The sequence below is a fragment of the Mustela erminea genome, chromosome 11, assembly GCF_009829155.1.
Source record: "Mustela erminea isolate mMusErm1 chromosome 11, mMusErm1.Pri, whole genome shotgun sequence".
NCBI lineage: Eukaryota > Metazoa > Chordata > Mammalia > Carnivora > Mustelidae > Mustela > Mustela erminea.
The window spans coordinates 93,452,098-93,475,898 of record NC_045624.1 but is presented as its reverse complement, the minus strand read 5'-3'; the positions used below and the strand labels follow the sequence as shown (position 1 = coordinate 93,475,898).

At 54.3% G+C, this 23,801-nt stretch overlaps 1 protein-coding gene across 1 annotated transcript; it reads left to right on the top strand.

Annotated features, from left to right (window-relative positions):
• Positions 1-11,544: 11,544 nt before the first annotated feature.
• Positions 11,545-19,968, top strand: PURB (purine rich element binding protein B). The gene has a single exon (XM_032304008.1). It carries the CDS (start codon positions 11,659-11,661, stop codon positions 12,574-12,576), a length of 918 nt encoding a protein of 305 aa, XP_032159899.1. The 5' UTR covers positions 11,545-11,658; the 3' UTR covers positions 12,577-19,968.
• The last annotated feature ends 3,833 nt before the right edge of the window (positions 19,969-23,801 follow it).

The following is a 23,801-nucleotide window of genomic DNA, read 5'->3' as shown; positions in this document are numbered from 1 at the left end:
CCACCCCGAGAGCCCCTGCTAAACATCATGGACCTTTCCCGAACCACACTCAGCAGGTTGCTGGTAAACGTTTACGACCTAAGGAGGCCACGCTCCAGGGCAGGCCAGAGGCACCCCTGGAGGGAAGGAGTGAGCCTGGGCCGGCTCCTCCCACACCCCCGACCTGGGGCCCACTCTGAGGATTGGACCGCAATGCAGACTGAGAAATTATCCCAGATATTTTCAGAGCTGTTTGACACACTCCTGTTAATTAGCAAATAATCAGTCAAAGGGGCTTGAAGATCTAATCGGCTTTATTTAACAATTTAGGAATCAGGCCACATCCCATCTGGCAAGTACAAAGGAGCCCCAAGGAGCTGTAGGAAAGGCAAGGTATTCAGGGGCTGAGCGGGGTGGAAAGAAGGAAATCATTAGCAAGGAGGCAGCGTTTCCAGCAAGGTTGCGCTCCTCCAGGGAACAGAAGGGTTCCATCAGCAGATTAGCGCCTAGTGCTGACAAGACAGGCCCCGGGTCGGCTGGACAAAGTCACATTTGGAGGGGAGCGAAACTGCGGTTTGGGTGGGTAATGGGTCTTGGAGTGCTGGCCTGGGGCTTAGCACAGGTGGCCCCCTGCTGTGTTCAACACACCTCATTGGCTCCCCACACATCAGAAATAAGGTGACCCTCATTTCTCAACTTGGGGAAATGGTCTCTTTCTGCCTGAGACCCTAGGGAGACAGAAAGGGAGATGAGACTCTTCCCTGAGGCTACCCTCAGACTTGGAGCTCCCTGCTGGGAGGTGCCAAGGCCCTGCGGTCACCGGGGAATCCAGTGCAGCTGACATCAGCGCCAGAAGGGACCGCAGGCCTTCTCGTCCAGGGGAAGACACTGGTGGCGGGCAGGGGCTTCTCTCCAGTGGGGTGGACCCTGCAGTGGGGCCACGGTGTGGACAGACCACAGTTCTCTTAGCCACTCACCCATCGAAGGACACTGGGTTGGTTCCGCCTCTGGGCTGTTGTGAATATGGTGACATGAACATGGGTGTGCAAATACCTCAGTGTTTGGGGGTACATACCTTGGAGCGGAATTACTGGGTCACATGGTAACTCTGCAGACCCCATGCGCTGCTGTCCACCGCAGCTGCACCACTGCGTTCCCGCCAGCCGTGCGTGCGTTCCAGACCCCCCCACATCCTCCCGACACCTGTTTTCCCGTTGCAGTAACCATCCTGACGGGTGTGAAGGGCCATGTCGGTGTGGTTTTGATTCGCATTTCCCTGAGGAGCCGTGATGCCGAGCATCTCTTCACGCGCTCCTTGGCCATTCGCTGTCTTCCTGGGAGAAATGTCCGTTCCAGTCCTCTGCCCATTCTTGAATTGGGCTGGCTGTTTCTCTGATGCTGAGTTTTAGTTGTTTACCTACTCTGGATATTAATACTGTATCTGACACACGATTTGCAAATATTTCCTCCCATTCTCTGAGCTGTCTTTTCCTTAACAGTAGCGCCCTTTGATGCATGAAAGTTTTTCATTTTAAAGATGTGCAACTGATCTATTTTTTGCTTCGTGTGCCGGGTCTCGTCTTCCCCAATGTGCTCTGAGCGCTCGCCTTTTGTCAAGGATCCTATCATTGTTACAGTTTGTGGAGCAGATGCGCTGAGAAATGGCTATGGAAATTTCATTTCATTTCATTTTATTTAAAAAGAGTTTATTTTGGGGGGGGTGCCTCGCTGGCTCAGTTGGTACAGCATGTGACTCTTGATCTCATGGCCGTGAGTTGAGCTCCACAGTGGGCATCAAGCTTACTTAAAAGAAAATAAAGGGGCACCTGGGTGGCTCAGTGGGTTGAAGCCTCTGCCTTTGGCTCAGGTCATGATCCCAGGGTCCTGGGATTGAGCCCTGCATTTGGCTCTCTGCTCAGCAGGGAGCCTACTTCCTCCTCTCTCTCTGCCTGCCTCTCTGCCTCCTTGTGATCTCTGTCAAATAAATAGATAAAATCTTTAAAAAAAGAAAAGAAAAATCTATTTATTAAGTTGGCTCCACGTCCAACATAAGGCTCAAACTCATGAGATCAAGAGTCGTACGCTCCACCAACTGAGTCTGCCAGGCACTCCTGTGAATTTTTTTTTTTATCTTTAAAAGATTTTATTTATTCGACAGAGAAAAACACAGTAGGAGAAGATACACAAGCAGGGGGAGGGGCAGAGGGAGAGGAAGAAGCAGGCTCCCGGCTGAGCAGGGAGCCAGATGCAGGGCTCGATCCCAGGACCCTGGAATCAGGACCTGAACCCAAGGCTGAGGCTTAACCCACAGAACCACCCAGGTGCCCCATGAGTTTGTTGGTTTTTAAATTTCCTTCAATATTTTAGTGAGGTTTTAATCAATGGTAATTGAAAAAGACTATCTTTCCATCTCCTGAAACGAAACTTGGCTCAAATAGAGAAGCAACTCCACGGGTTGGGGGTGGGGGGTGGCTTCTGGCTGCTTCCCCCATGGGCAGGTGTGAAAATGCGAACTGATTGGAAAGAGAGAGAGGGAAAATATGGTCCCTGGACCCGGGGGAGTTTACCCTTTTGCGAAGACAGGAGAGGGCCAGGCTTTGGCAATGAGGGCATGTTCAAGGCTCTGGTTCCTGGCTCTGACCCCCAGCATCAAGCTCCATTTTTAGGTACATTCAGCCATGGCAGGTGCCTCGGAAGCAGATGGCATGGCCAAGCCTCCAACAGTGGGAACAGCAGGGCTGGGCCTGGGGGGAGCTGGGGGCTGGTCTCAGCCACACCAAGTCCGAGGTGGAGGCAGGACAGCCAGCCACAGCCACAGAGTGCATGAGGGCATCCAACAGTGACAGAAGGACCAGCCAGGACAAAGCTGTTCGAGCTCAGAGAGCCCTCAATGCCCATGGGCTGGTGTGAAGGACCACCAGGACCCCCAGGGGGCGTCCGGGGAAGGTGACAGGCAGGCTGGGCTGAGGGGATGGCTCAGCGGGAACCAAGGCAGCCACAAGGCCTGCAAGCTGTCTAGGGGGCCATGCAGGGACGGCCAGACCCCAAGGCACTGCGCACACAGAGAGGGGTCCACAGGCCCGCTTTCCCCATGCGGGCGGCCCTCGGCTCCCAGGGCAGTGTGTTTGGAAGCCTGGAAGCTTCCCTGGCTCATCCTCTACTCCTGCTCCACCTGCCGGGCTGGGGCTGCCCTTTCCTGTCTAACAAACTCGTGCTTTCTTTACTCCCCACTCAAACCCAGCAGCCTTGACGCACTGGGGTGTGACCCGGGTTCTCGGCTGCTCTGTTAGAATCCACGGGGGGCCTCACCCCAGAACAATGCCATCAGATGCGAGCCAGCTGCTGGAGGGGTCAGGCTGGCAGCTGGGGACACACTGCAGTGTTTGCCGCATACTGACGAACCGACACACGGACTGCCACCAAGACCACCCTGAAGAAAGGGAAGGACAAGCCACAGGCGCAGACGGGACAGAGAAGCCAGCGTGGTTGCACTGAGCGCACACACACACAGCTCCCCGTCTATGCGGAATGCAGGTGAAATGCCGCTTCCAGCTGGCGAAGAGAGAAGAATTAGGCACAAACAAGTCAGCTGCAAAAGACTGGGAGCAGGGCACAACAGTTGAAAAGGACTGCTGCCATGAGCAACTCCACAGCCTCACTTTTATTGGATAGAAAACAATAGCCAATAGAAGGATCCACGAAGGTCAAACGTTAGTCACATCTTGCAGACAAGCAAGGAGGAGGGTAAGGTTTATAGTTAAACAAGCACATTCAAAGGACTCATCTAACTAACAACAGTGCTTCTGGGAAGAGAAAGGAGCGATAACGGAAAAGGGAAGCAGGTGGTTTTCATTCCACCCTGAGCTGACCGGGCGTTCCCGGGTGCTCGGCTTCCCTGAAGCAGGCGGCGTTCCGCCCTGGGCGGGCCAGGCGCTCCCGGCTGCCCGGCTTCTGTGAAGGGGTGGCCTTCTGCCCTGAGTGAGCCGGGCATCCCCAGCTGCCCAGCTTCACGGTCGTATATCCTCCTTCTCCCCAAAGACCTGTTGCCAGTATATGTATTTCTTAAGGCCATATCTAAATGTGCTTAGTAACTAGTAAAATCCTCCACGGGTTACAGTTTAAGTAACAAATTGTTCCAAGGGGCAGCAGCAGTGAAAGCCTCCAACAGCGAGCATGAACCCAGCCACTCCAGGCCCAACAGCTCGGGAAACTGCTCCTGGGTGTTCACCCAAGCCAAGCCCCACCTGTGTGCCCCAGAAAACAAGTTCCAGAGTCCCCTGGCCTGTTGGTGACAGCAGCCATGACCCTGAAGCCGCAAGCTGGTGGCATTTCCCTATAGCGTCTTTTTTTTTTTTAAGATTTTATTTATTTCTTTGACAGAGACAGAGCAGGACCACCAGCTGGGGGAGTGGAAGAGGGAAAGCAGGCTTCCCACCAAGCAGGAAACCTGACTTGGGGCTCCATCCCAGGACCCTGGGATCATGACCTGAGCCAAAGGCAGACACCTAACCATGGAGCCACCCAGGCGCCCACAGAGTGTCTATACAACAGTGAACATTGTTCACTCCAGCTAGACAAAGTAATGTGTGTGTCTTCACACCATGATGGGTAGGAAAGCTTGGCCAGGCCCCAGCACCCAGATATTTGGTCAAACACCAAACCAGATGTCAGGGTGAAAGTCTGCTTTAGGTGAGGTCAACATTTACATCAGCAAACTCCGGTTAAAGCGGAACACCCTCCATCACGTGGGTGGGCCTCATCCAATCAGTTGAAGGCCTTAAGAGAAAAACTTTGAGGCTCCCCCCCAAGGGAAATAACTCTGCCTCCAGACGCAACATCAGCTCATTGCTGGGTCTCCAGCTGCCGCCAGTGCCCATAACAGTATGAGCAATTCTTTTTTTTTTTTTAATATTTTATTTATTTTATTTGACAGACAGAGATCACAAGTAGGCAGAGAGGCAGGCAGAGGGGGGAGGGAAGCAGGCCCCCTGCTGAGCAGAGAGCCCAATGCGGGACTCGATTCCAGGACCCTGAGATCATGACCCGAGCGGAAGGCAGCGAGCGGCCTAACCCACTGAGCCACCCAGGCGCCCCAGTATGAGCAATTCTTAAAATAAATTTCTCTCTCGCTTTCTCACACTCTGTATATATACACACACAGGCACACTTCATTGAATTTCACTTCACTTTATTGTATTTCATGGATTTTGCTTTTTTTTTTTTTTTAACAAATTTTAGATTTCTGGCAGACCTGGTTGAGCACGTCTGTGGGCATCATTTTTCCCATCAGCATTTGCTCATTTAATGTCTGCAGCCCATTTTGCTGATTCTCGTAAGATTTAAGCTTTTTCATTACTATTTTATCCATTAAGATGATCTCTGGTCAGTGATGATGATTCACAGACAACTCTCATGATAATATAGTTTACTTCAGCAACAAAGGATTTTTTTTTTTTAAGATTTTATTTATTTATTTGACAGAGAGAGAGAGAAAGACCACAAGTAGGCAGAGAGGCATGCAGAGAGAGAGAGGAGGAAGCAGGCTCCCCACCGAGCAGAGAGCCCAGTGCAGGACTGGATCCCAGGACCCTGAGATTATGACTGGAGCCAAAGGCAGAGGCTTAACCCACTGAGCCACCCAGGCACCCCTCAAAGGATGTTTTAATTAAGGCTTGTAGGTTCTTTCTAAACGTCATGCTATTGCACACAGAACCCACAGGGTAAATCTAATTTCCATATGCACTGGGAAACCAAAAAAATTCATCTGACCCGCTTTATTGTGATGTTTGTTTTTTTTTTAAATTTTATTTATCTATTTGACAGACAGAGATCACAAGTAGAGAGGCAGGAAGAGAGAGAAGGGGAAAGCAGGCTCCCCGCTGAGCAGAGAGCCCAATGCGGGGCTCAATCCCACGACCCCGGGATCATGACCTGAGCCGAAGGCAGAGGCTTAACTCACTGAGCCACCCAGGTGCCCCCCCATCAAGTATTGTTAACATTAGTTCATATACCAGGTTTTCTTTTTATCATTCGTTTGTTCTTAATACTATTGTAATAAAACCCGGGATGCTGGGGAGCTCAGTGGGTTCATGGTCTGCATTCGGCTCAGGTCGTGATCTCAGGGTCCAGGGATCGAGTCCCGCATCCGGCTCCCTGCTTGGCAGGGAGTCTGCTTCTCCTGCTGCTGCTGCTGCTTCCCTTGCTTGTGCACTCCCTCTCAAATGAGTAAATAAAATCTTAAAAAAAAAAAAAAAAAAAACACATTGCCAACTGAATTGTTCAGCTATACCTGCAGAGAGCTCCAGGAGAGAAGCCAGGTGAGAATTCCTGCATAGGCCCCGCCCACTGTCCCACAGCTGACACTGTCTCCTGATACTCCGTCACTCTGCACATGTGCATATTTCTATAAACTGCAGCCCCAAAGCTCTTTGCACTTTCCAATGTTTCCGTGTGGCTACAGCCATTGTTCACGGTCACAGCCAGGAAATTCAAACAGTATGGTTACATGACGGACATTCTTGGCGGGAATGCTCAGGGGAACCACGGTGGGAGGACCTAGGGATGCAGTGGGGCAGCAGGTATGTCCGGCGTGGACCTGCACTGGGACCAGACACACACCTGAGCCACTCAGCAAGCTCTACCCGCCAGGCTCAACATCTCCTGGGTATTTTTTTGTCCATTGTTACCCTGTTGGCCACTTAATGTTTCTCAAATTTCATCTTCTCTTCCTTATCACTGGCCTTTTTCCGGTAGGGACAGGCTTTCCTTCTCTCATTCGCATCAGGAAGTGCACAGGGGATTCTGATCTTAGGCACCGGCTACAGTCTGTGGCTGTCGTTCTCTGATGCTTACGTGGTCCCAGACCTAGCCCGCCCGAGGGACTGTTTGGGGCGCCCCCTCACATTCTGAGCACGTGCTGCCACCAGTTCTCCAGGCTCAGCCTGCACTCACTCCGCCCTGTCCCGGAGCCAGGCCTTTCTTGAAGCAGCTCTGGTTCCTTCCAGCAGAGAACAGAATTGAGAGACTGAGATGTGGTGCTCAGTGTGCCCACTGCGGCTGGGGTGTCGCTGCTTTGAGGAAACACACAGACACGCACCCACATCTGTGTGTCCGCAGGTGTATGCTTCTACATCTGCCCACGTCCCTGTGCAAGCGCACACGCTTGTTCATGGAGTGAAACCGTCAGCTCGAACGGGCACCTCAGACTGTAACCCCTGGTCACAGGGCCAGTTTCAATCTCCACCCCTGGGTCCCTCAACCATGTGGCCTTGCTCTGTGTGCAGCAGAGGCCTGGGCATCACCAGCCTAAGGGAGGCTGGCTGAGCGAGGGCACACGGACTCACCAGGCAGAGGACAAGGGCTCAGCCAGACGACCTTCTGGAAGGGGCAAGAGAGGCAGAAGCAAACTTCCCAGGAAGCTCTGGCGCGAGGGCAAAACCCTAAGATATTCTGGATGGAACGAGCAGCCAGAAAAGACGGCTGCTGTCTGGCTCTGTGGAGACCTCAGGTCATGCAGGGTCACTGGGAAAGGTCAAACATGTCCCCGAGCAGCTGGGAGGGGGCTCCTCACGCCCTGTTGTCCCCCAGGAGAGGCTGCCCTCCATTCGAGGCAAGAGTGATCCTAGTCATGGCCTCCCCAGACCTGCTTATGCATAACCAGCGACTACAACTTCTGACTGTTCTATTTCTAGGAATCCTGTTCCCTTTTTAAAATTTTATTTTTAATTTAATTTTTTTTAAAGATTTTATTTATTTATTTGAAAGACAGAGATCACAAGTAGGCAGAGAGGCAGGCAGAGAGAGACAGAGAGGGAAGCAGGCTCCTTGCTGAGCAGAGAGCCCGATGCAGGACTCAATCCCAGGACCCTGAGATCACGACCTGAGCCGAAGGCAGCGGCCTAACCCACTGAAACACCCAGGTGCCCCTTAATTTAATTTTTTAAGTACACTCTATGCCCACCATGGAGCCCACTGCAGGGCTTGAATTCACAACCCTGAGATCAAGACCTGATCTGAAATCAGAGTCAGACACTTAACCCACTGAACCACCCAGGTGCCCCAATTTTATTTTACTTTTTTAAGTAGGCTCCAGGGCCAACATGAGGCTTGAACTCACAACTCGTGAGGCCAAGAGTCACATGCTCTACCGACCAAGACAGCCAAGCACCCTGGGATCCTTTTTTTTTTTAAGGTTGTTCTGTTGCGGGTTTCATCCCTCTCATCTGACAAACATACTTTCCCCCAAAGAGAAAAAGTACTTCTGGGTTTAATGCGGGTGTGCTCTCAACTCAACACCGCGTCTTCAAAGAACGGGCAGCCTAAGGGAGACATCCACACGCCCAGGACAAACATCGGCAAGGAGGGGGAAGTTGCTCTGGAGCTCATGGGCCGCCGAGGGAGCAGGCTGATGGCTGGGAAGCTGGAAGGAAGCCGCTCGCCGTCACCAAGTGCTGGGCAGTGGAGGCTGGAATCTTTCCAGGAGGGACTACACCTCTCCTGGGGCTCCCAAGGCCCCCAGCAGTGCTGGTGAGCACAGGCTACACGGGGCTGACAAGTGAAGCTGTCTGCCAGCCTCTGGGAGTGCCCAAGAGCTTGTTTTAAGCCAAGAGCAGCTTCAAATCCTGGAGAGCATTGACTGAGAAGCCCCAAGGCTAGAAACTGCCTGGAACTCCATACCGGAGCAAGGAATTGATTTTCTACCTCCACAGGAGACAAAAATGCCCAGAACGACAGCAGGTGTGGGCCTTCTGCCAGCCCGGATGAGGCAATCTCTTCAGTCTATACACGAGCAAACCAAGATGTCGCTGGAGGTTTCGATGGACGCCAGCTGGGAATCGTGACCAGAACGTCATGCTGAGACAGATCCACAAACGGGGTGCAGCCAGGAATCTTAGTGCCAGTGCCTGCGACGAGGGCGCCCCCGGACACCATGGCATCCTGTCTGCCGCTCATTCTCAGATAGTTCTGGGGGAAGAAAAGGAGAGAGAGAACAAAGGTGCTACAATACTGACATTTGGGGGATATGGGTCAAGAGTGCTACTCTTGAACCGCTGTTTCCATTTTAAGCTTAATAGGAACAGTAACAGGGATGTGGAGCAAGAACTGGGAGAAGGGCTGGTCATCTGAGGCCACCAACCCCAGTCCCTCGTGTGTCTCCTCAGCCCTGGCAAGGACCACCGCCATCTGCATCTTCTGCCCAGCGCCAACTGCTCACGGCGGCTGCAGGAAGCAGCAAGCTTTGGCCCCAGCCTCAGCCAGACCAGCTGCTCAGGCGGATTCTAGTCATGCCCAAGCCTCCTCCTCGGCAGGAGGCCTCACTCAGGCCCTGGTGCCAACGCGGCCTTTGGCAGAAAGCCCCATCTTCTCGCCTCTGTACCAGGAGCTCCTATCTCTCGTCTACGCTCCCTGCTCACCTGCCAGGGCTGAGCCCTTCCCTCCGTGCCCATCTCCTGGCCACTGCAGGCCCTCACTGAACGGACACCCACTCTGTGCTCCCCAGCTTCGGGGCTGGCTCAAGCCTGTGGAAGGCAGCTGGACGCCTGTTTGCTGGGTGCTGTCCTTCCCCACCCACATTCACTCTATAGCACCGGGACATCTGGCTTACATACTCCCAAATGGCGGCGTGAGAAAGAGAACTTAGAATTGCAACACGATCGGGGATCTCTGCTACACGTATGGGAGCTGTGTGACTTTTACCCATCCCCGGAACCTGTGGGCAGTGGCTCTGCAGGCTCAGTATGAACTGTACCACCGAATCCTCAGTCTTTGTCCTCCCATCTTGTCTGCCTCCCTGATCCCTCCACACTGTCTCCTGGGAGCTAAGACCAGATCCATCCCACGTGTGGTTCCCAACCCTGCTGCCCCTCTCCACTGGGTTTGTCTGCGTCCCACAGACCCTGTCTCTTCTTGGCAGCCAGCCAGCTCTTTAAATTTAACACTCCACCTGACACTCCTACCCGGGCATCTGTGCTGGATTTGCCATAAGGCAGTCACAGCAGGTGTTTTAAGGCCATTGAGAAGAAATAAGCTTCTGGACAAGGAATGTGATACCACAAAAATGCACCAAAGCTCATCCCGCTGGGCTCCATTCTCTGTGAGTTGCATGGGGGAGGAGCAGCTCAGGGATGGGACCCGGAGTCTCTCATTAGTGCTCCCCATCATCTCCAGGACTGGTCCTCCCCAGCAGCCTTGGGCGGTCTAACATCAACACAGACTCCTCTTGCCTCCCCCCACATCGGGTTTTTAAATCTTGAAGCTTTTCTTGCCCCAAAGGCCCCACGTGCTCCCTCCCTCGGCACCAGCCATATCCAGTCCCTGCTCCCTTGGGGCTACAACACAGCTGTCGCCGCTAATGGACCCCGCCATGCCATCCCGTGCCCGCGGTCACGTCCTCCAACAACAGAGCAGACACACATGTCACTCGGCCGCTCACACAGCTCTGCCCCCAACCCCTGCCTAGAGGTCAAGGCCCTCCCGCGGCGGTGTTCCCCGCCCCCTCCGCGCAGACCCTGGGCTCCAGCCAAACCAGACTTCCTGCCGTGTGGGAACAGGTGCTCCGTCCGCCCGAGGTCACCACCCCCACCACCACCTGCCGGGATCCGTCCCCGTCCACCAAACGGCAGGGAACAGCTGGCCGTCTGACGGACACGGCTCAGAATCTCTGCTCCACAGGGTGCACCCAAATGTCACCAACGAGAAAACCCGTGAGGCATGACGTCATCACAAGTTTAAACACGAACTGCAAAGGATCTGAGAAACACGTGATCACCAAATACACCCAAGAGGTGAGACCTCGGCTCCGAACCCAAGCCCGAGATGCGACCCGCCGGGCAGAGCAGGCCTGCCCCGCGAGAGCAGAGGGGCGGCGGGTCGTTCCGAGCTGCGCCGGGCCGCGGGGACACCCTTCGCGGAGGCCGAACGGGCTGCGGCGCCCGGAGGGGCCCACGTTCTCCCCAGCCCCGACGCTTTTCGGCCCGACCCGCCCGGGCCCACACGGCGGCGGACGGAAGCTGCGCCCCCACCCCACCTCCCCTCCCGCCCGCAGCGATGACGTCACCGCGCCCACGTGACGCGCAGCGCCCGCCGCTCCCCGGCCGTTGCCCAGCAACGCTACCGGGTCAGCTTTGTTCTGAAGGCGGACGACCCCGGCCTCCTCCCTCCATTAATGACTCTCCCTCTAGAGGTCGCCGCAGTTGTGACCGCTGTTCCTACAAGGAGTGCAGTTATCTCGACGGGTCTGGGACCCGGGAGACACGCGACCGCAGACCGGACGCACACCGTCTCCGGGCCCTCCCGCGCCCTCCCCATTCTTGGACGTTCTCCCCCTCCCGGGACTCTCCGCTTCCCAGGGCGCCGCGCGCCGTGACGTCACTGTCCTGCGCCCCACCGCCGCCGCGGCGCGCGGCGCTTCCGGCCGCGAGGGCGTGTGGGCGGGGCGGGTGTCGTCAGGGGGCACGCGCCGGAAGCTGGCGCGAGCCGGACGGAAGTGGCGGGGCGGAGCGCGGGGCGATGGGGGGCGGCGGCGGCGGCGGCGGCCGGCGATGAGCGGCGGGAGCGCGTGAGCGGCCGGCGGGCGAGGCTGGGGGCCCCGGAGAGCGAGCCGCAGGGCGGAGGGCGGGCGCGAGCGCGGCGGGCGGCGGCGGCGGCCGAAGCGCGGCGGCGGCGGCGGCGGCCGAGAAGATGGCGGACGGCGACAGCGGCAGCGAACGCGGCGGCGGCGGCGGGCCCGGCGGCTTCCAGCCCGCGGCGCGCGGCGGCGAGCAGGAGACGCAGGAGCTGGCCTCGAAGCGGCTGGACATCCAGAACAAGCGCTTCTACCTGGACGTGAAGCAGAACGCCAAGGGCCGCTTCCTGAAGATCGCCGAGGTGGGCGCGGGGGGCTCCAAGAGCCGCCTGACGCTGTCCATGGCGGTGGCCGCCGAGTTCCGCGACTACCTGGGCGACTTCATCGAGCACTACGCGCAGCTGGGCCCCAGCAGCCCGGAGCAGGTGGCGGCGGCGGCGGCAGGCGCCGAGGAGGGCGGCGGGCCGCGGCGCGCGCTCAAGAGCGAGTTCCTGGTGCGCGAGAACCGCAAGTACTACCTGGACCTCAAGGAGAACCAGCGCGGCCGCTTCCTGCGCATCCGCCAGACGGTCAACCGCGGCGGCGGCGGCCCCGGGCCCGGCGGCCTGCAGAGCGGCCAGACCATCGCGCTGCCCGCGCAGGGCCTCATCGAGTTCCGGGACGCGCTGGCGAAGCTCATCGACGACTACGGCGGCGACGACGACGAGCTGGCGGGCGGCCCGGGTGGCGGCGCGGGGGGCGCGGGCGGCGGCCTGTACGGCGAGCTCCCGGAAGGCACGTCCATCACTGTGGACTCCAAGCGCTTTTTCTTCGACGTGGGCTGCAACAAGTACGGCGTGTTCCTGCGCGTGAGCGAGGTGAAGCCGTCCTATCGCAACGCCATCACCGTCCCCTTTAAGGCCTGGGGCAAGTTCGGGGGCGCCTTTTGCCGGTACGCGGACGAGATGAAGGAGATCCAGGAGCGGCAGAGGGATAAGCTGTACGAGAGGCGCGGCGGCGACGAGTCGGAGGGCGAGGAGGTGGACGAGGACTGAGGCCGCCGCTTCCCCCATGGGCCCCCCCGCCCCCCCCCCCACCATCCCCTTGGCTGGAGAGCCCCCTTCCTGCTTTTCCCCAGGGGGCTAGTGGAAGCGGGGCAAGGGGGCCCCGTCGGGAGCTCACAAAGTTCAAAAACAGAACAGTTCATTGAAAGAAATAACTACAAGAGAACCATCGCGGACAATTCGAGGAAAGCAGCAAAGTTCCGAGGAACTGACCCCGACCAGCCTGCAGAACGGAGGCAGACGGCCTGAGCGAAGGCTTCTCGGTTTCCATCGTTTCCAGCCGGGGCACGTGACCCGGTCAGGGCAGCCCTGCAGGGGCACAGATCCCCTCGTGCCCGGGGCCAGGGAACACTCGGATTCCCCAAACCCATCCGAGACAACTGCTTTTGTGTTCTACCCGGGGGTCCTGGCCTGACGAGCTCACCGGGCCTCAGTGCTGTGGGGTCGGTCTCCACCTCTATTGAGATCAGCATATCTAGGTCTTCGTGGAATTCTTGAGAAGAGAGAGGCCTTGGTCTCTGCCCCGTTCTGAGGGTGCAGGTTTCGTGAAAAGGAGCGCGACTTCTAATAATCATGGACAGGGCAGAATGAGAATTCAGGAAGCCACCAGGGAATATAGAAAGAAATTGGGTCCATTTCGTCTAAAATGGTTTTGCGTGGAACCAGGACCAGTGTCTTTGTCTCTTTGTGGCTTTGTTTTCCTGGATGCCAAGGGATTCAGATGTCATTTCTGCAACTAGAATCTGTTACTAAAGGATTTTAGAAGTTGGCCAAGGGTTTTTTCAGAGCCAAGGGTTGTTTTACATTGGGGGTTGCTGAGGTGGGCACAGGAAGAAATGTGACATTAAGCACAAGGACTGTCGTGAGTGGCTTAGTTGATGCTCACTGAAGTCCTTCCCCTGGTTTCCAGGCACAGAGGTCCTCACCATGAGATGGCTTAGGGGTGAATGAGAGCCAGATCCCTGTGGCTGTTTCACCTGAGCCACTGAATTATGGCTAATTCAGCTGTTTGGGCCACTGGTTGACTGGATTTTCAACTTGAAGATAAAACTTGAAGATACCTACAAAAGGAACAGTGCGGCTGCAAGCCTGAGCTTTAATGGAATATACGTCCTCACAGAAAAGTTGGAAATAACCAAAACTGAAGTCTTCACCTACCTTCAGTTCCGTCTGTGGATTTGTTGAAATACTAAAGATCCTCAGGTCCAGAATTCCAGCATCATTTTTTTCTTTCTAAAGTAAATTTTTAAGAACTCGATCCATTGTTTCAGTACCTCCCGATCAAAGTTGGCAAATGATGGATGAGAGTGATTGGAGCAGTGCGCCCTTTAGAAGCTGAAATCCATCGGGGTGGAGATGAAGGGAACGTGCAATGCTGACCGTGTCCCGGAAGCATTTTTCTACCATCTTGAAATTTCAACAGACTGGCCTTCGCCAGTTTATCCAGCTGTTTTTCAAGAATAAAAGTTGGGGTTTTCAAGGATCGCCTCTTCTATATTTTAAATGGATTTTCAGTAGAAATGATTTTTACTAATCAAGTACATCCCTCCCCATCACCAAGGTATTCCTAGAAGTGGCACAGACCTAGGCGACTTGGAATTGAACGGGAGCTAACGTTCTTTCCCAAGTTTGTAGCTGTTCTTTGGGTAACACCTTCTCAACCAGGAGGCAAGTAACCCCACCTCCACAATCTTAGTATTTTTCTTTTTTAACTGCATGCCTGCCTTTAATCTGAGCTGCCATTTAATTTATTGCATACCCTTTATTATCTGAGTTTGGTATTATTCAATCTATACAATCTTTTTGTATTTATTGGGAAATAAGTAATCTACAAAAAGGTCATCTTCATGCATCGTGGCCGAGAGGGAGGGAAAGAACTGTACATAAAATTAGGCTTTTTTTAAAAAATTAGACTATGATTCAGAATATTGTTGATCTTAGGGTTTTTTTTTTTTAAAAAAGTGGAAGAGCCACAAACATTGGTGCCCTTTTCAGACTATTTCTCTACTCTCATCCTCCACAGTAGACTTTTTAAACGGATTTTTTTTAAAGCTTTTCCTTTTTTTAAAAAACTTTCTCCGTCGCAAAGAATGTTTCCTAAATTGTATGGGAGCAATAGTATTTTTGATGTTTTAAGGACATCCGTATATACTCGTACTGTATTTTGTACCACAAGGCAGCTGTTTTCAATAATGTCCTGCTGTATTGACCTGTGTGTTTTGAGTGTTGATTTCTTTGCTGCGGAGAACAGATCCCTAAGCCGTTTTAGGAAGGGCGCGCCGCGAAGCCGGCGTTCGATCTGGAGAAGCTGTTGCGGTTTCCAGCTGGGAGGCAGCAGGGAGAAACCAGGTTGCAGCCCTCCGCTCACTGCTGTGACTTGTTCATTCTCACACCGTGTACAGTTCCCGTTCAGACCAACTTGTTTTGCTTCGGTGGTGGCTCCGTTGCGCAGCGGCAGCGAGCCCGTTCGATTTTGCTAAGGTGCAGTACCTCCCCTTTGCAAGGGGCTGGCGCATTTTTCCTTTTCTTTTTGTTTGGCTGAATTGCAGTAACTGGCCTTGCCCTTCTAGTCTGTAGAAGTGACAGGGTCTTCACAGTCCTTCACCAGTGGCTCCTAAGCTATAATTAGTTGAATAGAAAGAATGTGGAAGTGGTCTGAGGCGTATAGAACATATGCCAAGAACACTACCATATATGGCATCAGCTTTGGTTACCAGAGAAATTTTCTTAGTCATTAGACCATGTAACAGTAATATATCATATGTAAATCTTTAGATACCAATTTGAGAATCCTCCAAAAAAAGGAGCAAAGAATGCATAAGCTATGTGTTGGAAAAAGTAATTTATATTAAAATTTTGACCTGCCTATGTAAGATTAAGTGGTAAACGTCATAGTGGTGGGTTTGTAAGTCTTAACCGATCTCTGAGGTTAGTTTGTCCTGCAGGAGTGGCTCCCGGCCTCTCTCTTCACTGCAGGGAGATGACAGAAGGGTGTGGGTCGGTTGTAGCATTTCGCTGACCCCCACTGCACGCACTGTTCTGGGGCAGTAGAAGTCCGCGGGTCAGAGAGACCGCTCTTTTGATGAGTGGCCGGGTACCGAGGCCAGATTTCAGAACTCGTTCAGAAGCAGCGCTTAGCAAAGGAAATCTGTTAATTCCGATTAGAAAATGGCATTACAGACTCTGGGAAACAACCAGATTTTTGTTGTTCTGGTTTTCATCCTCTACTATGAACAGTGATGTAGAGCTCGTCCTTCCACCTTGGCAAAACTCCCAGCTGATCACATGTTCAAAACAGTCCGGTTTCTAAGAAGCGGGGAACGAGGATCCCTTCTGCGGCTGTGGGCAGAGTGTTTCTCAAGCCGGTGCCGCGTCGGCCCGAGCAGTCCAGTCGCTGGAACGGTGGAATCAAAAGAGCGAAACTGCGTGGCGACATCCCGCCGTCGCCTCGTGGTTTCTATGGTCCCCACTCTGGTTCGAGTAGGGGGACGGTTCTAGTCCGCGGAGAAAGCCTTCAGTGCATTTACTGCACAGAGCGCCACGGGACTATCCATGGCACCCAGAACTCACAGTGGAAGCCCAACGGGAAGCGCAGACACCCTGAGCTGCGGTGGGAGACGTGGAGTCGGTCAGGAGGGCTGTGGCCGTGACACACGGCTGCTTGTCAGGTCACTTTCCACAACAGTTTGCCGCCTGCCTGCCGGGGGAGGGGCTGGGGGTGCTGCAGGGGGTGCGGGTGGCCCGGCCCCTCCCTCGCCTGGCAGTCAATTGCAGGTCTTTCAAAGAGACGCAAGCTTCACTTTTCTCAAAACAAAACAGTTGTCCTGTCTTATCTGAAACGATGCAGGGTCGTGGGCAGAAGAGGCTGGTTATAGTGCCCTCATATTGAGTGGTCTGAAAACGGCTGCACACTTCAGGCTAGTTGTTGAGGATGCTTTGTTCCGTGTGACCTTGACCGGCCCTCAGTGTGTGAGTGTTGGGGGGGTAGCTGACCTGCACAAGGTGTCGAGACGGAACTATCCCTGGGCGTCCGCCTTGCTCTGGAGGCGGGCAGCCTTAGGGGGAAGCTTGAGTGTGTCAGCCACGCACAGAATTCTTCACTGTAAATTTTGTTTTCATTTTTAACCCACTTTGCGGTACTTTGTCCAATGCACAACTGATCTCTCAGTAGATATTCATTTGCAAATAGCGTGGCCTTGATCAGTGAGAGGGAAGGAGGGAAGTGACCTCCGGTGCGGGTGCGAAAGGGGCTCACCGAGAGGCCTTGCTCGGGCCACTCTTGGCGTTGGATGCGCATGTGGTCCGGCTCCTTCCCACCTGGGGAACGTTCCTGGTTTGACCCTGGAGTTTCAATTCAATTGAGTTGTCTTCTGTTTTTAGGAAGGATCAGAATTGCTCTGATAAGTAACAAAGTTGACTGCTTTGGTGTCCAATCTCAGGTTTTAGAATAGGGAGAGTGGTGTAAAGTGCCACTGTTGACTCTGAAAACAGTTTTAATGTAGTACACCCTAAAAGTCACATGCATGAGGCCTGTTCAGAGAGCAGAGCCTCCCGCCGTTTTGCTCCTTTTCTACTTTGTACTTCACTTGAGAAAGTGTCGAGTGATCTTACATTGTATATTTCCATTGGAACCCCGACATATTTCTCAAAGATAAAGCACTTTTTGATAATGAAATTCATGGGATCTTCGTGTGATGTAGAACATGGTTTCTCAGGCTCCCTTAGATAATCTTATGGATATTGTTCTGTGTAAGAAGAGTGAGAATCTTTGCTAATGTTAGGAAGTTTGTATTACTGATCCAGAATGCATTCTGCTAGCTTCCAGTCGATGGGAGAGTAAACAATGCTGCATTCACAATTTAATAAGTTACTTTCCCTTAAGCCTTAAGGTAACTTTTTTTTTTCCTGCCAACAACAGCACTGAAGTTAGAGTAAGTGAATGAGATGATCCATTTTCAGGGTTGGTTTTAGAGTACTGTAAATCCACGAACTGTCTTCCGAAACATACGCTGTCCCCCTTGAGTAACCTAGATAATGGGCACATGGGCGGCCTGGGGGATAGGTTGTAGAAAAGAAAAAAGAAGGAAAACCACATTTACCTAAGAAAAATACACAAGAAGTGCGCGTCGGCGCCCCGTTTTTGAAATTGGAGATAGAGGGCGGAAATGGCAAACTAGAACGTCACTTGCCCAGTTTCTAAATCTAGGAAAGCAAAGTCATTGATTTTCAACCCCCCCCCCCCCCCGCAAAGTTTCCATAGCTCACTCGGGGACAGTGAGTTCTTTTATCCCAGTTCCCGAGGTAAAGTCACTGTTCCTGGTCCTTGGTCTTAAAATGAAGTTTCTTTACTGATGGCTTCAGCAGACCATTCTTTGAATAAATGTGGGCCAGTTGTCAGGGTGAAAATCTGATTGGGAAAGTGAAAACATGATAAAGGCGTATCATGAAGACTGAGCACTCTGGCACGTTCCGGGTGATGCCCCTTACCCGTGACCCAAGTCAGACTTCGATGAATGTATTCTGAGTTTCCTGAGGAAATAGGGACTGTGCCGTCAGCGTGACCACCCTTGTTCACCATCTCCCTTGTGTTGCAATTCTGGCTCCTGCCTTTCAAGTCAGATGTGCGGGTGGGACTGGCCAGGCCCCGCTCTAACGGCGCAGCTGCCGCATGGGTCATCCCCTGCTCCGTGGGCCCCTCGTCGCGGGAGGAACGAAGCTTCATTTGAAGCCAAGTGGGGGTTCTCCCCCGTGGGGGTGTGCCAGCAGACGGTCTGATGAGGGGGCCTGGCTGTACTTAAGCGAGCTTGAGGTCGGGAGTCCAGGAGCAAATCTCGGGGGCCCTGTGTGTGAGAGGTCTGCGGACCCCGACAAGGGAGGGTCCACTGTGTCGGTCGGGGGTGACCTGGAGGCGGTCCTGCTGAGGGCAAGCGGGAGAGCCCCTTCGTGCTGCCTGTGTGCGAGTGTGTCTGTCTGTCCTGCCTCTGGGAGGTCCAGCGGCAGACTGCATCCCCGGTGTTCTTGGCGTCGGCAGATTGGGCTGTTCAGAACGGCCTGGCTGGAAACAATGGCAGAGGGATGTTCCTTCTCTTTTTAAATTCCGTTTTCAGAGACACAACTGCAGGGAGAGGCCCAAGAACACTGCAGGACCAGACTCTCTAGAAGCACGTGTGTCGTAGGCGTCAGGCGGTTTTCGCTGTTCATTGCTCGGACACAAGGCCTGGACCCGCAGGGCACCCCACGCACCAAGGCTTTCCGGCCTGGGGGAGTTCACGGGGTTGTGCAAGCCCGAGCACGGGGCGCGCTTCTCGAGCCTCACCCCACCGGCTGCGGTAGCAGGAGGCTGTTGCCCTGGGTCTTCTGCAGCGACCCTCAGTGCTGGGGGGATCACCGAGACCGTAGGTGTCGTTGAACAGCTTGGTGGGGATTGAGTCTTCCTTTTGCTCCTTCATGCAAATGTTTTCCCAGGATCATTCCTGAGTCCATTTGTCTCCTGATCTGTTTCCAGAGGCACAGCTTCTGGCCTGCAGGAGCCCTCCACGCCGGCACAGCCCCCGGCCTCCTTCCGCTAGACAGTTCACTCCGAAGTCGGGGCTGGGGTCCTGCCCGCAGGGACTCTGCAGAAGTCGTTCAAAATGATGTAAAACCAAATCTTGATGGCAGGAGACTGAGCTTCCTGATCTAGACAGACAACTAGGTACTTAAAAAGGGGTCTGGGGGCGTCTTCCGTCTCTGTAAATACCCACATGCTTGTGCGTCGTAAACCAAGTGTGTGTTCCCGTGTGTGAATTTATAGAACTGATTTCTGCTTCAAGAGAAGCTGCACCTTTAATTTTGTAAGGCCCCTTCCACCCGTAACCCTATAAATACTTGTAAATAGAACGCCGAAATTTGTAGCGATAGGATCAACTTGGGAATATCTGCTGAGAGACCAAAAAGTTCATTTTTTTAAGTACCTTGGTTAAAGAGTAAAGATTATTCCTCTTATTTTTTAAAAGAAGAATGCACTTTAACAGCTGCATGGGCAGTTCAGAGCCCGTGAGGTGCAGTGCCGTTCAGAAATCACACTTCCTGGAAACCGTTCAGAAGCAGAGTGTAGACGGGCTGTTGCGCTCACGGCCCAGAGGCGGAAGCTTGGGTGCCTGCCGGTGTGGACGCCAGCGAGGCTGCCACGTGGGCATGGCCGGAAGCTTCCGACGGGCCTGTGACCGGCGGGTCCCGTGCTGACCACTAACTAGCAAAACTGACAGAAACACAGAGCCCAGAGCTGAAGAGCCCTTACTGCTGGTGTGCACTCCTCACCATTGCAGACTCCGCAAATGGAGTTTTACAGTCTGTATTTAAAAATTGTATGTTTGTAACAAATAAAGTATGCAGAAAAGTGAATGGCAACCGTGTGCTGGTGTGTCTGATTTCAGGAGCCAGGTGGGGACGGAGAGGGAAGGACCACTCAGCACGCCGGCCTCGCAAGTAGGTCTGGGACGGGGTGAGTCCCCTCTCAGCGGAGCCATCCCAGCCCCCCAGGGGAAGACAGGGATAGTAGCTGGCGAGCCCCAGGACCCTTTGCGCTTTTGGAAGCATCTGGAGGAAGTTGGGGTTGCATGTTCGTCTCCTGCTGCGGTCCAGTCCCAGACAGGCCGCTTGGCGTTTTTGTTCCTGCCCCCTGGCTGTCAGGCCCGGTCATTTCCAGTGGTGGCGAGAACCTGCTCCCCAGGGTCCCCCCTCCACCATCACAGCTGATCGCCCAGGGAGCGGGTCGGGCAAGTTCTCCCTGGCCTTGAAGGAGAAACTCACATCCTAGGTCCCAGCTGGGTTTCCCAAACCTTTGGCCTCAGGAGCCCCTTTACAACTACCTAGGGCAGCCCCCCACCCCGCAAGGAGCTTGTAGCTTTCAGGCCAGGATAAACTAATCCCTACCACATTAGACATTTTTAATTTGAAGACAAAAATACAAGTATGCAGCCCTGGGCTACCAGCCATGGAGCCTCTGGGAGGAGAGCTGGTGAGAAGGAGGTGAGGGGCAAGCACTGCTGTGGCTGGGGAGTTGTCCTGACTCAGGCACCCCAGGGTCCCTCTTGCTGAAGGTGATGGATGGGGTGGGGACCGGCACAGCTATCACCCCTGGTGCTCCCAGGCTTCTCCAGCTGAGTTAGAGTCTCCTGCTATGGAACACTCTCCTCCCAGCCCCACGGTGTCCCTGGGACTCATGTCCCTGGCGGTGGCCCTCGCTGCAGACCCCTTTGGGGAGCCCCGGGCCCCCCTGCGCCAGCCTTTGGGACACAGACACGGGTGTCCACTGGGCTTTGTTCTGCCTTTTTGAGCTCCCCAGTGGTCCTTCTGAGTCTGGGATGTGAACCAGTGGCCTGTGGGACCTCAGGGAGCCAGGAGAAAGCAGGGGAAAGGCTGGGGATCTCTGCTGCAGAAAACAAGCAACTCGGGACGGCAGAGCATGCCCCGACTGGCCTGACCTCCAGGTCGCGGTGCCTAGACTGCCTGTATGTCCACCCAGATCCCAAGCCACGGCTTCTCGGGAGGGTTTGCAGGGGCGGCCTTCCCCAGGGAGGCCGGGGCTCCTGCTCGCTCTCCAAGTGGGGCCTGGGATGCTGCACCCCCAGCGAATTACCAGGGGCAGGGGCAGGGGCCAGACGGCACTGTGACCCGCGGGGAGCTCTGAGCCCACAGGGACTGCGGGGTTGCTCCTGGCCCGCGGGCCTTTTGGGTACCATGAGCTAGCTTGTCCCTGGCTCTGTCACACACTAGCAATGTGGCTCTGGGCAACACGGAAAAACCTTGCGGTCCCCCGCCAGTCTGGTGTCAGGAGAAGCCACCTGGTGGCCGCTGCTGGAATCTGTATGGGACTGAGGTCGGTAGGTCACTCGTAGGAGCCCCTACATGCAGGCGTGGCCGGCCAGGCTGCAGAACACGAGGTCCGGGGCACAGTGGGAACAGGCAGGGGCTTTGGGGAGAACCAGGCGAGGGGAGGAGGGGGCCGAGTCCCGCGCTGGGTCCCTGGAGGCCAGGACTGGCTGCACCAGCGCATCTCCCTCCTTAGGGACCACCTGTGCGCAATCTCAGATCCCCAGACGCCCCTCCGCAGACCCCCAGTGGGGACCGGGGGCCCAGAGTGGGCAGCAGAGGCGGGAAGCAGCGGGGACCCAGGGAGGTGCTCCAGCGGTGGAGGGGCGCTCCACAAGATGTGCCAGGTGCCTCTGCTATCCACCCACGCTCCACCCCCCACCGAGACAGGGGACTGAGGGACTCCCCTGGGGTCCGACTGACCCAGTCTTCACAGCTGGGAAGCAGACATCAGCCCAAGCCAGCGACATGAGGCCCGGCCTTCACTCCTTGCAGGAAACACCACCGCTGAAGTTAGAAGGTACTCCCCATGCGGGAGGTGACTTCTCTCCGACCTCCACAGCACTCTGTGCAGACCTCTGGGGCCCCAGTTCAGGCCTCCCAGCTCCTCAGTGGCGGGGAGTGGGCACACTTGTAAGCCAGGGCTCTGCTTCCGTGCTGGGAGCCCCGGGTACCCCACAAAGATCTGCAGGACCTCCTAGGGTTCCCCCGGAAAAGCAGCCGACTAGGAACTGTGGATCCCACTCATCAATGCCCTCAGAGTATGGTGTTGGAGAACAAAATCAGAACAGTCCCCAGAGTTAAAAAGAAAACCATTCTGAGGGGCTCATCTGTATCAGTGACCCAGACGGAAAAGGCCCAGCTCAATCGAAAGCACCCCCAGCTCGCTCTAGACCTTAAAATCATGGTTTCCCCCCCCAGAACACAAATGGTTCCAAAGTCACGTTGCAGGGGTGGATTGGAGCCAGACAGGAAGTTCATAGAAGCCAGCGGGAAGTGCAAGTAAATCTGACAATGGCCCCTTCGTTATTTTATATTTTCTCCCATCCTAGGTGTCAAACCGGGAAACTGCCAAGGGAGTAAGTAAGAACGGGCAGTGGTCGGTTACTCGAGTGCACAACAGGCTTCCCAGGGCTGGGCCACAGGCCAGAAGCTGGGGGCGTGGACGGAAGCCGTGGGTTGCGGCCTGGCCCAGACTCGGCCTCCCTCTGGCTTCCCCAACTTCTCCCTCCCAAGGCTCTGCCAGGAAGCCCTCCTAGACTGTCCCACCCTCAAAACTGTCCTGTCCTTTGCTCATTTATTCGGCATCCCTCGTAACTGGTGGGCATCATTTTGGCAATTAAAATCTTCAAACTTTCTTTTATTATAAATTTTTTAAAAGACTGTATTTATTTCACAGAGAGAGAGGGAACACAAGCAAGGGCAGTGGGAGAGGGAGAAGCAGGCTTCTCGCCCACTAGGGAGCACGATGTGGGGCTCGATCCCAGGACCCCAGGGTCATGATCCCAGAGTCCTGGGATCGAGCCCTGCACAGAGGCAGATGCTTAACGACTGATCTAGCCAGGTGCCCCTATTACAAATATAAATGCAGGGGCGCCTGGGTGGCTCAGCGGGTTAAAGCCTCTGCCTTCGGCTCAGGTCATGATCCCAGGGTCCTGGGATCAAGCCCCGCATCAGTCTCTCTGCTCAGCAGGGAGCCTGCTAACCCTCCTCTCTCTCTGCCTGCCTCTCTGCCTACTTGTGATCTCTATATGTCAAATAGATAAATAAATAATGATTGTTCTCTTTCTCCAAACCCACTCCTTAAAGGTAACTATTACTGGTAAACAGTTCAGCATGTGTCCTTTTAAAAAATGTTGATGATTTTTAAAAATCTCAGCAGTAGTAAGTGCCCACCACATTTATGTATTTTTTAAAGATTATTTATTTATTTATTTTGAGAGAGAGAGAGTGAGAACTTGCACAAGCAGGGAGGAGGGCAAAGCGAGAGGAAGAAGCAGACTCCCCGCTGAGCAGAGACCCTGATGCGGGGCTCAATCCCAGGACCCTGGGATCATGACCTAAGCCGAAGGCAGAGATTTTAACCCACTGAGCACCCCAGGCCGCCCTGAATGTATTGATATATATTGAAAACATGTCGGAGTAGCTCACCAGGTGAAATGAAGCAGAACCCTCATTAAGTACAATAGTGGCTATTCCTTGTGTGTCACTCTGGGCTACAAAGCCAACTCTGATGTAGGAACTGAATCGAAAAGCAACCTATTTTTTTTCATGATTTTAGGTTCCTTTGCGTCAAGCACGGGCCTTTCCATCTTCTCTAGTGGTGAAACAAAAACTTTTGAGCCTCTGAGTTGAGAGAAAGT

Bases quoted from the DNA above. Each gene is read 5' to 3' on its own strand.
- PURB (XM_032304008.1), top strand. From the start codon at position 11,659: ATGGCGGACGGCGACAGCGGCAGCGAACGCGGCGGCGGCGGCGGGCCC.